Source organism: Pinus tabuliformis, chromosome 7, assembly GCF_031772625.1.
Source record: "Pinus tabuliformis cultivar Carrire ecotype Pingquan chromosome 7, CPIR1, whole genome shotgun sequence".
NCBI lineage: Eukaryota > Viridiplantae > Streptophyta > Pinopsida > Pinales > Pinaceae > Pinus > Pinus tabuliformis.
The window spans coordinates 1,073,552,978-1,073,568,697 of NC_142293.1; the positions used below are offsets into that span (position 1 = coordinate 1,073,552,978).

Genomic DNA, 15,720 nt, shown 5'->3' on the forward strand with positions numbered 1-15,720 from the left:
AAAGAAACCACTAATATGAATGACATTACTTTCTTATAGAAGCAGACCAGTGGGGTTTCCTTTAAACCAATATTTGCAAACCTTATATTCTCTCTTAAGGCTCAAACAGTTAAGTTTGATTGGATATGCAAAAGATATAACTATCCATGGTTGGATACACTTCAGATTTAAAACAGTTAAATATGATTGAATATTCTTCGAAGTCAACTATGCATGATTGGATATACTTCCAATTTAATTTATCCAGATAAGCCATTTTAAAAATTACTTGAATTACAGAAATGAAACGGTAAGCTACATCAGAAGCAGCTTATTGTGAGTCCACAAGACAGACTGATCTCAGGTGTGTGCCAACAAGTTTGTAACGATGGTAATATGCCAGGCATGACTGACTATCAAATGAATGACAGTAAGAAGGAAATATCTCTTAAGATCCAACCATACAGAAATGGAGAATCTAGTACACTAGTCCTACATACAATATCTAATGAATTGCAGAGATCTAAGATGAGAAGTGTTACCCTCAAGAATCTCGGAATCTCTATGTATAGAATCAAGGTTGTGAGATTTCCCACCGCAGCTCTTGTCTAGCATAAGTTATTAAGGCGGACCTTGGGTGTTTCTACCTGTCAAAGAAATCATTTGAGCAGGCATTTATACATCTGTTCATGAACAGTGAAATTTCTCCCCTTGTATTCTTGATCTAACAATAAACTGGGAAACCAAAAGTGAAATACACAAATTTCTCTCTTATCTTACAATCCACTGGACAATAAAAATAATATGTTACACAATTACTATAACAGAACATACAGTTTGTAAATAAACTATTGAATAGGTATGGAATGACCTGCACTGGACCTAAGTTAATCTATGCAGCAATGGCAGGCAAAACCAAAACTGTGGACAAAATGCCATTCTTTTCGCAGAATCAATAGCAAAATCAGTTTGCTTTGCATTAAGGTATGTTTAATTCTATGTTCAAAGCACAACTGAGTGTGAATGGAATTGAAGGGTATTACTCAAATGTCCTTCCTGAAATCCAAAACCAATCCCAGCCAAGGAGTCATATAGCAGCCACGCTAGAATACCATGAACTGAAAGTGGGGTTTGTGGGTGCTGCTTCAATTTTGATGGATTTGAGTAAATATGACCTACAATGGCCATAGACAAAGCAGGAAGAGTTTCTGTACCTGTTGATGATATGATCACCGGATCATCCTTGTTGAGAAGCCACTGAATTGTTTGTTCATCTGACTTGTGACCCAACTCACGGGTTATGTTAAAGATCTTCACTGCATTGGCTATAAAGTATAAATATTCTGATCCTCCTGCCTTGGCCTGTCACCTTGGTGCGTCCATCTTTAGTAGAGGGTATCATGGCCACCAATGTCTTCTTTCTTGGATCACTGCTTCCAATAAAAGCCTCTGCTCATACTGGTTTTACACCTCTTTCAGAACCCATTTCCAATCAAAACATATACAATCTTAGTGCATCTGAAGATAGGTATCCCAGTATTGAGATAGAAAAGATTTCTCTAAAAAGTGCAAAACCAGCATCGATAATCTCTATTACACATGCAATCTTTAAGAAGAAAACAAACACCCACATGCTCAGAAAGTGCACCCATAAACTGCCAACTTCAATAACTCCAACTGAATTTGGAGCCCATAAAACCCTGTTTCAAAGCATTATAGGAAAAAAGCACTGCCATAAAACCTCATTCCAAGATTCCGAGGCAAACCTCTGCCCATAAAACATTGATTCTGAGAATTTTGGGAAGCAATGTTTTTAACCTGTGGTTACAGTGGTTTAGTCTAAAGTCCAAATAGAGCACAGCTCGGGAGAAAACAATGGAAATCCTGCAGTCTTTAAGAAGAAAACAAACACCCACTTGCTGAGAAAGTGTGCCTATAAGCACTTATTTTGAGAACTCCAACTGAATTCGGAGAAAGGATTGCAGGCAAAATCAAGCCCATAAGACCCTGTTTCTAACCATTCTAGGGCAAAAACATGCCCATACAAACCTCATTTCCAAGTATTTCAAGGTGAAATTGTGCCCATAAAACCTTGATTTTAAGAATTCCAAAGAAAAACCGTACCCATAAAACTCTGTTTCCAATAAATCCAAGGCAAAAAACATTCCCATAAAAACCTTAATCCAAGAATTCCAAGCAAATTTTGGGAGAGATTATATATATTTCTTGTGGGCTATCTTCAAAATCATATAGATTCACCTTTTAAAATTTGAAAATGTCATTATTTTTCCCATGGGCTAAATTTTGCCCCTAAAATTTTCATTGTACAAGAGCTGGTGACAATTGTAACAGTGTGGCTCGCTCTATTAACAAGTGACACTACTGCAAAATACAAAACACTAGAACCACAAGTGTTCTTGATTTTTTTGGAGAAAGAATCATAATCAAACCAAATGTGTATTTTTAAGGAAGAACATAATAGTTATGATCCCTGCAGACAGATAATCAAAAAGTGGCAAAAGGAAAAGAAAACTGGTTGTGAAGTAACACATTGATTTCACCACTACATGGCAATTAGGTCCACGGGCCCTCAACAATAAGATCTTAAGAATGTCTTAGAGTCGGAAAGACTTATGCCATTAGGGAAAGATAATCAAAGAATAGCAATAGAAAACAAAATTGGTTGGGAAAGTGAACAAACTGATTTCGCTGCTGCATAGCAATTAGTCCCAAGAACCCTCAATGATAAGAACTGAAGGATGCTGAATGAGGGGCTTATGCAAGACAATTCAACCAAAGCTAAATCAAAATTTTATTAACCTATCTACCAAAGAGTCATTCAGGGGCTTAAAAGTTGAGAACCACAAGAACAAACAAAATGCAAATTCTAGAATCTATGCACACATGTTAAAACAATGAAACCCTCTACATTCTATGTACAGTTCCTAAATTCCATTGCTGAACATTACTCTGATAACGTTCAAGACCTCAAACTATTCATCTCCTTGAGCCCATGCTTTCTCATGCTATTTGTTTCTCAAGTTAACTCTTAGTCATATCACTGTGGTTATAATATTATATAAAAGGGCTCTTCATACACTCAATATTCTTTGAGTGAAATCAAAATGTAACAGAAATAAGGAACATTGATCCTACACACGAGAAAAATGAAAGCTGAGTATATGGTTATGATCGAGGGCAATGGAGAGCAACACTATCGACACATCTTTCAATGAGAAATAACCGAAGACTAGTCAACACAGGGAAACGAGGAGCATAATGCCTTCACCACGAAAAGAAGAACATAAAAATAGAACACAAATTTGTTTAAAGCACAACACCTCAATTTACAAATGAAAAACAGAGACCACGAAAAGAAGAATATAAAAATAGAACACAAATTTGTTTAAAGCACAACACCTCAATTTACAAATGAAAACCAGAGACCCAAATGATCATACTCACTAACAAGTGAGAACAATGATATCAACAAGGTAAAAACATAAAGCATATAAGATGGATGTCATGCAACATGGACATCATGCATGTGGCAGAATGTAACACAGATATTATGATCTCATCTGGGCAATTCCTTGTGCTGTGATCTCACAGAATATATATGAAGGTGGTCAAATACTTAATAAAAGATAATCTCACCAGGCCAAACAATTCACATGTGTATATTCTTATATGCAATATAAGATTCAAGTCACATTCTAGGGGGGTAAAACCACTCGACAAATCATATGGCATGGACAACTGGCATTTCATTTGCTAAATAGGGTCAGGTGTTTTTGCATTGTTGTCAATGTTCAATTAAAAGGGTGTCCACACTTTTTTTGAAATTAATAAAACAGTCAAATTACAAATTATTTTTAGTTGTATTCAAAGTGCTAAAAGAAATGCCTTCCTTTTCACAAAACCTGTTCGATTCAGGTTTAAGAAACATGGACTAACAAAAATGTTTGCCTCTCTTGTATGCAAGCAAACATTGATTCCCCATATCGTGTTTCGTTAATCAATCTCAAAAAGGTAATCAATTTCAAAAAGGGTGCCAGCAATTAACACTTGACAACTGAAATAATTGGCATGAACCAAAATTTTTAAATAGAAGAAACAGATAATCATCTTCTGCTTGCCGCTAAAAAATAATATGCCTTATTCTTGATCTCCGCAATTTTTTTGTATCCTTCAAGAAAAAACTAATCAGGAGTCGGGCTTCCTTGATTGAGCTCAGCAAACCTCATACTCACACGCATGGAATGCTTTAAAAATTTCTCTGCGCAGCGTTGAACACACGTCTCTTCCTGCTTGTCCAGGGACTTGCGGCGAAAACTATCGACACAATGGTCAAAGCACCTTTCCACCAATGAATTATACATCCTCAGACTGCAGAGAAGAAGAAAGAGCTGAAAAAAGTTAGCAAGAAAAAAATCCAATATAGGACAAATTACAGGAACCTGACTGTTTGCTCACAGAGTTATAAACTGGATAACAGTAGCCAGCAATAAGCCAATGGTGCATGATAACATTTTCCTCCTACTACTGCAGGGGCAAGATACCCACAAAAAATCTTTCTGGACACTTTTTGGTGGAAAAAAAAAGTCCAAGCATAGATGCCAATCAATCGCAACAATATTTCTGGCTTGAACTTGCACCCTTTTATCTTTACCCATATCAACAGGAAGAAAGAATTTGCATTGCTTATTTTTATCATGGCTAGTTGGAACCAGAAATTATCTTTTATATGCATGTCAAATAGATAATAACTTATCTCAGGTTTTTTTAATTCAAACAGTCTGAACACTCAGTAAATAGTCAGGGAGAGAAGTGCATAAAAGAGAACAAACAACACCTTAAATGTAAGACATAGAGGTGATTTAAAGACCTTATCTTCTATCTTTGAATAGTCTCCGAATACAGAGTATGGCTTTCCAGTTTCTTTATTCTTACTTCCTTTGCCACAAACTCAACACCTTAAATGTAAGACATAGAGGTGATTTAAAGACCTTATCTTCTATCTTTGAATAGTCTCCGAATACAGAGTATGGCTTTCCAGTTTCTTTATTCTTACTTCCTTTGCCACAAACTCATATGATTCCACTAGGCAGAGAGATAAGAAACTCTCTAGGGACAAAACACTGTAAATGTACTGACTTGTATCCCAGTCACAAGGGAAAGGACAAAGAGCCCAAGTAAAGAATAGTGCTCCATAGCTGGCTCTATATCATGAACAAAGAAAGAGTGTTTGATATAATAATTACAAGCAGTCATTATGCAAATTAAATGGAACCATTTTATCTCAAATGGAAAACTAGTCAAGGAAACAGGGAATACAAACAGAAATAAGTCTATATCAAATAATTAATATTATGCCAAAAGAATGGCACCTAAAAGCAAGTCAACTTAATCATGGGGGCTCAACTTGAAAGAGAGGAAAAACTTAATTGAGAACAGATGCACGTAACCTATCAGAATATTTCACAGGAAGGAGCTGGTCTGAGCAAGGAAGAGATAATGCAACAGGTGATGTCGGCAACATATAAGCCAATACCACAGAAGAAAGTTCTGTAAAACAAGGAAGGAGCTGGTCTGAGCAAGGAAGAGATCATGCAACAAGTGATGTGGGCAACATATGAACCAATACCACAGGAGATAGTTGTGTGGAACAAGGAATATAACATTCCAGACAACTGGAATCTATTTCCATAACATGGAAGTAACTGTTAAGCCAGCCAAAAACACACAGGTTCGGGTAACCTAACACTATTTATGCTACTTGATATTTTTTCCACGTCATTCTAATCTTCAAGCCACCTTAGTATAAAGTATGTATTTTGACAATGAATTCCCATTATATGGTCATATCTTGCAAAACGTTCTGTTCACTATTTTCTTAATTCAGCCTCCAAAGTCCACATACTTTCTTCATGAGACTGGTTCTTCCATTTCACAAAATATCATTTCTTGTTAGAACTTAGAGGATATAACATTTACAATCTTAACATCCAATACTTCACCAGTTGATCCGGGCTGGATCATTATATTATTTTTCATCTATCTTGATGCTTTCAAAGTGGAAAAAGTGGAGGAATCAGCTCACATAACCAATTTTACTGGTGGGTGTAATGTTCCCGAGAAATTAATAGTCCAAGAGACGAAGTAGCCTATCGCTCCCCATAGGCTATAGTCTTGATAAAGGGAAAAACCCCAAAATACCCAACCTCTGGGCATGTTTTGGGGCAGCTGGGCAGAGAAACCCAAAGTTTGGGTTTGGAGTGTATTTTACTCTATCAATTAAGAGGAGAAACCCCTCTAGGAAATCTATAAATACAAGAGGGATGAACTCATTTGGAGCACCATTGGATTGGATCAATTATCTCTGATTTTCTTTGAGCCTGAGTCTCTGAGGGTTTAAGACCCATTTTCTGCTATCAATTTCGGTGGTGAAAGATTCCACCCTAGTTGATAAAATTATCTTTTTATCTTTTATCTTGTTCTGGCACAGGATTGTTGAGGGAATTGTCTGGTCTAAGAAGGTTCATCAAGACAGGCAGATTCGTTCTAAGGCAAATCCATCCATCCGAAGTCACTTCTGGGCCATGCAAGTCGAACTGGAGAATAACGGAATTCTAGACAAACTAACATTGAAGTAGATGCATTATTTATTCTGTGTTATATACCTAGGGGGGATAATATGGGGTACCAAGGGAGGTACCCAAGGTAATAATGTAATAATGGGATGGGCCATAGTAATAAATAAGGTGGTTAACCCATATCATATAAGAGACCACAAGTAGTTAATAATAATGTAATGGGCCCATGGTATTAGTTGATGGTATGAGGGAACCATGGTAATGACCCATGGTATTGTATGTATGAGGCCTATATAGAGGCTAGAGACTCCATGTCAAGGAATAGTCAAGGGATTATTGTATGAACATGCATATGGCTTGTGGAGTGCTCTCCTTAAGGAATGAATGTATGGTGTTGCCCTACCTTAAGGGTTTGATCAATAAACAATCATTTTATATTATTTCTGGGTTTATTTGCATTATCTTATATTTTCTTATCAGATCTATATTATTTTTGGGTCTGATCTATAACAAGTGGTATCAGAGCACTTTCTTGGGCACAAAAGTGGAGAAATTTTTTTATTTTTGCAGGATTTCAGGGGCGGCAAGTTTGCAGATCAAATCTGTACATTTTGGTGCAAGATCTGCTAAATCTAATTGCAGATCTGGATTATTTATGAAAAAATAGCCGATTTCAAAAAAAAATCAGTTGAATCGGAGTCCGGATGAAGGAGATATCGCTGATTTTAAAATCAGTGGGGTTGTAGACAATTTTTCGGGGCAGCGAATTTGCGGCACAGATCTGGACGTCTTGGTGCAAGATTTGCAAAATCTAATTGTAGATCTAGATTTTGTGTGAAAAAACACTCAATTTCAAAAAAAAATCAGTCGAATCGGAGTCCGAATGAGGGAGATATCGCTGATTTAAAATCAGCTCTTTTTGCAGAAATTTTGGTGACGGCGAGAGAGTTGCAGCGCAAATCTGAAATTCCAAGTGCATGGATCAAGATTTCTACCACATGGGCAGATGCAGAATGATTGTTCAATTTCCAAAAACAGGTTATAATAGGGATTCTGAGTAATATTGACGGAATTGTGACCATTTCAAATTTTCGCCTTTTTTTGTGATGGCGGCCCTAGGTCAGAATTTTCAGGACTTGTATAAATTTGATGGCTCTCATCCAGCCAAATGGCTAGCACAAATGGAGAAATATTTTAAATTGAATTATATCATGGATGATTAGACTCAGTTGAGTGTGGGAATACTGTACTTGGACAATGAAAGACGGCAATGGTGGCAATGGCATCGACGTTGCTATCGAAGGCCCTTGACTTGGGACACATTCACAAAAGATCTTATGGACCACTTTGACCGTAAAACCAATCTTGTGGATAAGCTCACACAGACAAACACACAACCTAGCAAAGATTTTATTTTTACAGAAAAGAAGGAAACCAAGGAACCTAAAGGGTTATTTTCTACTGGTATCTCTTTATTGCAGGTTCATGGATTGATTCAGAAGGAGAAATCATTGTGTCTATAAATCCGAGTTGCAAACAAAATCTCATAAATGTCAACTTACAAAAAAATTACAAATTCCAGCAAAACACATTCAAAACGCACAAGTGGATGATAAGGATGTTCAAGTGTACAAGGATTTGAAGATTTCTATGGATAAGTATGTGTTCCATGGTGATTTTTATGCTTCAGATATGGATAACATGGATGTTGTTTTGGGATACCCTTGGATGGAATCAGTGGGTACTATCAATATTAATGTACAGAAGAAATTCCTGAAGCTCTGGTATAAAAAGAAGAAAATTACATTACAGGATATTTCCATTAATAAACAGGTAGAGTCCAAGGAGGCGGAAGCAGAAGATGTTCCAGAGTCTGACATATTAGATGATGAGCTAGTGATGATAGATAATCAAACACAAACAGAAGCTGAAGCAGAAAAGGTTACAGGTGTTGATACATCAGAGGAGGGCTCAGTGGTTGAAGTCATATTGGAAAAGAAGACACGACAACAGACACCACAGCAGGGTGAATTAAAGAAAAAGACACCGTGGGTTAAAACTTCAACATATCATCACCCACATCACCCCGCAAGAAAACAACCAACAAGATGGCAACCAACTAGCCACAAGGACAACAACCCCTGTATGATGGATAGCAAGGAGCCTAGATCCACCTACTACACATCAACACAGAAGAGCTGCCACGGTCAACTTCCATCTCAAGCGAGCGAGGCACCAGCGAGATCGAGGGTTCACCTCTCTCTTGGATGGCTAGATGCACGTGCATGGTACCAGTGGACTACCCTTTTGAGTAGATCTTATTATTTGTGTTCTTCCCATGTTTCGGGGACGAAACATGCTAAGGGGGGTGGAGTGTTATATACCTAGGGGGGATAATACGGGGTACCAAGGGAGGTACCCAAGGTAATAATGTAATAATGGGATGGGCCATGGTAATAAATAAGGTGGTTAACCCATATCATGTAAGGGACCACAAGTAGTTAATAATAATGTAATGGGCCCATGGTATTAGTTGATGGTATGAGGAAACCATGGTAATGACCCATGGTATTGTATGTATGAGGCCTATATAGAGGCTAGAGACTCCATGTCAAGGAATAGTCAAGGGATTATTGTATGAACATGCATATGGCTTGTGGAGTGCTCTCCTTCCTTAAGGAGTGAATGTACGGTGTTGCCCTACCTTAAGGGTTTGATCAATAAACAATCATTTCATATTATTTCTAAGTTTATTTGCATTATCTTATATTTTCTTATCAGATCTATATTATTTCTGGGTCTGATCTATAACATTCTGGCACAGGGAGAAATTCATCACCGCGGGGTATCTCAAGTAAAGTCTAAAGGCTGAAAGAACTCCTTGGAAACTAATTTTTGGATAGATCACTGGTCGTCAAACCCCAGTGGAAATTCGTCCAAGACGATCGAAATCTCTGTGACTTAAAGAGCGAATAACTCTAAGCAAGGCGGATCCCATGAGGACAAATTGTAATACTGGACAATTACAGTGTGAAGTCCAGCCGAACCACTTGGAATCTGAAGCACCCAATGGTTTATTATCTGAGGTAGGGCTCAAATTATTTAAGCTGAAGCAGAGCGGAATCCTTGGAATATTCAAACGCATATCAATATCCAGAAATATACGTGTATAAACATCCAAACACGTAACATCCAAATGCATACGCATACCAGACGCATATCCAGGCGAGTTGACTGAATATCCAGACGCATATAAATATTCTTACACCTACGTTAATCCACAGATTCGAAGCCAGGAAATTAAGTGAGTTATGTACAAGAAGTGAGAGCCTATAATGAGATTGAAGAAGGCCCTAAGGAAGTACAAGGACCCTGATCTGAACAAAATTGAATTGTTGTAGTGATTTGGACAGAGAGAGGAGGCACGATACTGAGGTATTAGAATTTGGTACTAGCGTCTCCTTTGGTTAGAACAAAATAATATAACCCAGCTAGTTGATAGAAATCAGTATCGGGTTGTCGAATCTGGAACTAACTATTTGTAATTGCCCTAGAGCTGGCTCAGTTTTACCAAACAACTGGATTTTGATTGCTGTGCATTATTGATTTCAAGCATTGTTCTGTATGATTGTTGTACTGTCTACTGGGAGCTGGAATGATTAATAATTTGAACAGAGAGGAAATTTTAATGTAAACCATAGTTACCTTCAGGAAACCTAGGGCAAAATTCACTTGGTACTTTACAGTAGGTCACAGTTTTGCAAAATGGGGTCTGAAATCTTCCGAAACCAGTTTCACGCATCAAACAACGTTTTTTTGGAGTAAAACTTTCTCGCTTAGGCACCACACTCTCTAGCACTATTCTACACACACATATCTTTCCAACAGCACAAGAATAGCCTCAATTGCACAAGAATAACCTCAATTGAAGTCCACATGCAAAATCTATGCCACCTAGAACTTAACTACTAATATGCTATCCAGCTGTGTTATAACTGGGCCACTGGAAGGAAAAGGGGTTTCATTCTATTTGAGTGCCATTGGCTCCATAGATGTGCAGAGTGGCTGGGAGCGGATAGAGAGAGCAAATACAGAGAGTTTATATATTGTAGCAGCCCAGGGGCCACAGGTCTCACTCCTCTATACTTGCATCCATCTCCATTCAGAGAAAGAGAGAGCGGAGCAGCCTCACCTTCCAGCGGGGTTTTCTCCCAAAAGGGTTTCCCAGCTCATATCTTGTGTTATTGTGGTTGGTGCAAGGTTGTTCTAATTGTTCTCTATTTTCTGCATCATTAGAATTCGGATGCATATGCATTAAACAGTAATTAACAAATCAGAATAAGAAGAAATTAACCCTCATAGTGTAGATTTCGGATTTTCGTATATGTTTTAGTAGATCTGTTGTGATTAACTGTCTAGTGGAATATCTACACCAGTTTACGGATCACCTATCCCATCTACTGTTCTCCCTATAAATTTGTTTCCCTACTGGAACATTTCTTCTTCAACCTCAATTGTTGTCACCCTTCATGGTATTGATACGAATCTATAATATTGAAGATTGGAGACATGTCATGATTCATACTATGTCAGTAGCTCCACTTGACATGCATTGTCATTAATTTCCTTGGAAAATCTCTCTTTTCTGAAGCACACAATCACCAAATAACTTTCTTCAAATTCTTCTGTGGGGTTGACTTGTCACCAACATCCTTGTGCTTCTCGTTTCTTTTTCTTAATTACAGTTTGATTTATCATTTGCATATTTGTTGCATTCGCTCAGCAGAAGCATCAACATCACCACTACACCTCTCCCCTATTGGCCAATTTACTAAACCTGTAACATCTTTTAGGGTGCTACAATACAACATTCGGAATGGTGCATAACAAATAACCATTTGCTTTGTTTGTCAAGTTATTCCACTATTTGGGTTCGTTTCCAGCTTAGAGAAATCATAAATCAAAAGGATGCCCAACATTCAATTTAAAACCTTGGTCTGCCCCCATCAGTTTGCTTGTGATAGGATGGCATATACTACACTTTTGTGTTCAGATTCCTCCAAAGAGTCCTAACAATGACCTAAAATATAGGTGTCTCAACCAGAGGTCCAGATTCTTCCAGAGAATCCTAAAATGACTCAAAATATAGGTGTCACAATCAGAGGTAATGATCATAGCCTTTAGGCAATCCCTGTAATCTTAACACATCCTTGAAAAATAAACCAGCATAGATCCATCCTAACCCTAGATCTATTAAGTGCTGAGAGTGATCAAAAGTCAAGCAAAGCGCAAACTTCTCACTGCTTAAAAGATCGGAATTAAGACGGATCTATGCAAGCTTATTTTATTATTATATTATTTTCTATTATTGCAGCCAGCTTTTCTAATATTCCTTCTTAATTATTATGATCAGATTTTGGTTTTTCATTCATTTTAACCTCAACTCCTCTTCTTCATTGGCCTGTTCACAGTGCAAGCCACCATATTGCTTGCATCATTTGTTTTTAACTAGGCATGAAATACACCATATTAAAAAACTATCTTTGACTACGAATATGGAATCATATTCTTATTTTGTACAAAGTAAACCAAGTACAACATACAAGGTAGTTGTTAGTGGCTATTTCCAGCAAGGCTCATCTATCATTGGCAATCTACCGGTGCACTTGGGATAGCTTTCTCTTGGAATAATTCCTCTCCTTCTTCATTCTATTATACACAGGAAGAGGGCACCCTCAATATATTCTTATCTCCTGCACTCAATAATTCTAAGAGATGTTCTATGTGCACTCCCATACTCATTCTGTTAGATGGAAAGAGTATTAAGACTGGTCGGTGAATAATTCTAAAGTATTTGCATTCTTCATTTCCATCTCCATTCTTCTTACTGAGTCTTTTCATGACAGGTTATTGAAGCAAGTTTGTATCTAAGCATTGGAGGTCATTCTCATGGTGTTCATGTGACTTTGCCCCTGTAGCTTGTGTGAGTACAGCACATGAGAAGCAACAGTTCATCTTCTCAAATCCTTATGGTGTGAATCTGACTTCAGACTATATAGTTACGACTGTGGAATAAAGATAAAACACTTTTGGCAATCGACCTCTTTTTTAGTTTCTTTTATAATTTGACTTGTAATTTTCTAGATTGATTGGGGCCTTGGCTATCCATCAATTTTCTCTTTTTCTTCCACACCACACCCATAGGATTAAAGAAACCAGTCCACAAAACATGTAAAAAAGATCACAGCAACTGGCAAAACCGTAAGATTTGTTTTGAAATGTACATGGTGCAGATATCAAAGTGAGCCGCAATGGCAAAACAATATTTCCTAGTGATCCGAAATTGATCAATAGATGATCAAGGACCTTTGAAATGCTCAGAATTTTACAGTCTCAGATGCTCGCAAAACCAGCACCAAGTTGAAGAGCTTGTCGTGCTGATTCCAGTGGTATATTCGGTTTCGAAAATAGCCTCCGTATGAAGGAGAAAACAAATTCTGAAGTTTATGGCAAACAAGTAAAAAAATGGGCCTTTGCAGGCCAAGTGGCAACCTTACATCATGACACGTGGCAAGTCAAAGTCAACGTAGGTACAGGTCAAAGGTCGGATGGGCAGCATCGGGGTCAAACCGGCAACCTCTACCAACATATTACAAAACTTTACCACTCCACCACCGTATTGCCTTCGTATTACATAGGACGCATTATTATATTTAAGTTGATGAAATATGGCAAGTGGGGGTAGGGTTGGCGGAGCCCGCCACATCCAGCAGCCCCACCAACCCAAAACTATGGTTATCAGCGCTAACAACAGTTCACATATAGTGTAGGTCTCATTAAATACCATGGCACGGAGTATTGATAAAGGGAGTTATTAAATGCCATGTCATATGCCACGGGTTGTAGACTGATACCACCATCGATATGGTTACGACTTATACCATATTCATAAAGCGCCAACCCATAGTATTAATACCATCAGCCATAAATATATATGAAATGCGCCATATTTAAAGTCTCTTATAACGTATTGCAAAATTATCATATGGTTTTTAACCATAAAGAGCCAAGACTTATATCTGTTAAAACGATTTGCCAAGTAAAGCCCAGGAGCTCCACGGGTTTGACCTTGGGACCTGCCCGTGGCCCTATAAAAACTTGCCAATGCGCCCAGGCCATAGGAGTGGTATTTTTGGTGCAGCATAAAAGCTTTTGAGCAGGTACAGGCAGCGAGACTGAAAACTTTGAAGGCACTTTCTAGGAGATCCAAGAAGCCTCTTCCAAAACCGAGAGTTGCTACAGGATCCTGAGACAGAGCAGATTGCAGCAGGATTGTTCAGGATTGTATCTGAAGCAATTTTCTTTATGTATTTATGGTTTTGAAGATTTAATATAAAGGCCTCCCCACTGAAGACCAAGGCCCGGAGATGTAGGCTTGAAGATAGCCGAACTCCGTTAACAAACTTTTGGTGTCATTGTGTTAATGTGCTTGCTGTTATATTCTCTGAATTGCTGCAATTTCTATTTTCAAGTTCTTATTCTCAATTACAAGTTTTAAAGCAATTTAAATGCTGTTTTTCAAAATTCATGCTATAACACTCTCTAAAGGATAATAATCACATCTCAATAAAAGATCAGATCTGGGATCACCTAGGCAACTATGTTGCAGGAAACGCCAATCAACCCAAAGTGTGCTGGTACCAAAAATGCCCTGAAACACCGAAACATGGCCAAAACCTAAGTCACTGGTTCAGCGAACTTGAAGCTACAAGTTCAAAGCTTACCAAACTTTAAGTGGTGTTTCCTTCCATTAATCCAAAGATGTTACAATGTTCAGCCCAGCTCTAACATCAATATTTTGTGGTAGATGGTCTCAAACTGCCCAGGGAAACCAGGTATTCTGACCATCTGTTAGAAGAATAACAAGTCCAAAACTGTAATAATATCAAAAATTGCATCTTCACAAAGGAGTCTACAGTGACATCAAACCATAACAAAAATGCCACAACAGGAAACTAAGAGTCAGAAGAATTCAAAGGTGCCCAATCTCTTGCACTCGATCCCGGAGGGGCTAATGAAGTAACAATACAGGGAAGATGCTGCTCAATTTGAGCCAGCCAGTTGTCCATCTACTCCATGTAGAATCTCATATTCCGCTGCTCTCTTTTAACATCCACGAGATTGGCAAAGATGTTATATTGATATGCTTGCCTCTCCATAAGGTTTTTGCCCATCAACGCCTTCATTTTCCAGTAGAGGAAGAGAGCTTGGAGGTACTGCCTTTTCATCCCCTGGTGTGACCAAGGTCCGAGACCAATTACCCAAACTCTTCAAAGAATTCTGAGTCTGACATAGAGTGTCTATCTCTGACAGCCAGGTTCTCCATATTTTGCAGTTCACTGCACACATCTGCGGGGGTGGACTCATGAAAGGCTAAAGCAGCCTCTCGCGCTTCCATGTGGTCCCAATTACGCCCCTTTGGGCCTCGGCCTCCTCCCCCACCTCTTCAACTTCTCATCCAGAGCTAACCCGAATTGCACCAGAACACAGAAGACAGATAGCAGCGCCCTGTTTATCAAAATCCTGCAATGCCCTGAATATCAATAGCCCACAGACAAAAGCACAGTTTGTAGCAATCTAGGGTAATTTTTCCCTAGAATTTCTTATGAACACTAGGGTTTTACCAAAAATGTTGTTTTACAAAATGAAGGAAATGGACAATTCCATTCAATAGCACAATGCAACAATATCACTGGTTACTCACAAGCAATTCACTTTCCGTTCAACAACAACGCTAATGTTCATAACTCAACCAACTGTACTAAAATTGAATGATCTGATGTCTAGTCCAAATTCAACAAAATACTACTGAACTGTATACAGACTAAACATCACACATCTAGTATCCCTTGAATTCTCTGACCTGAACCTCTACAAACAGACTACAAAGGACTCTTACAGGAATAACATCTACTCTGTTCAGAACCGCATATTTCTTCAGAAGATGAGGAACAGTTCCATCATGGAAGATTTTTGCCCGAGTATAAGGATTTTGACCCTGTCTTCAACTCTACTGACTTCAGATGGTCAAAAACCCTCGCACTGGATCAGCCTCAAATGATTTGACCCCTTGTCACAGAATTGA

At 38.2% G+C, this 15,720-nt stretch overlaps 1 protein-coding gene across 1 annotated transcript in view; it reads right to left on the reverse strand.

The window, feature by feature from the left end:
* Positions 1 to 3,790: 3,790 nt before the first annotated feature.
* Positions 3,791 to 15,720, reverse strand: part of TIM9 (Tim10/DDP family zinc finger protein) — a 39,460-nt gene continuing 27,530 nt past the window's right edge. The window contains exon 2 of the mRNA XM_089459348.1: positions 3,791 to 4,368. Coding sequence (XP_089315474.1) covers positions 4,182 to 4,368 — 187 coding nt within the window. The 3' untranslated portion in view covers positions 3,791 to 4,181. The remainder of the gene's footprint in view (positions 4,369 to 15,720) is intronic.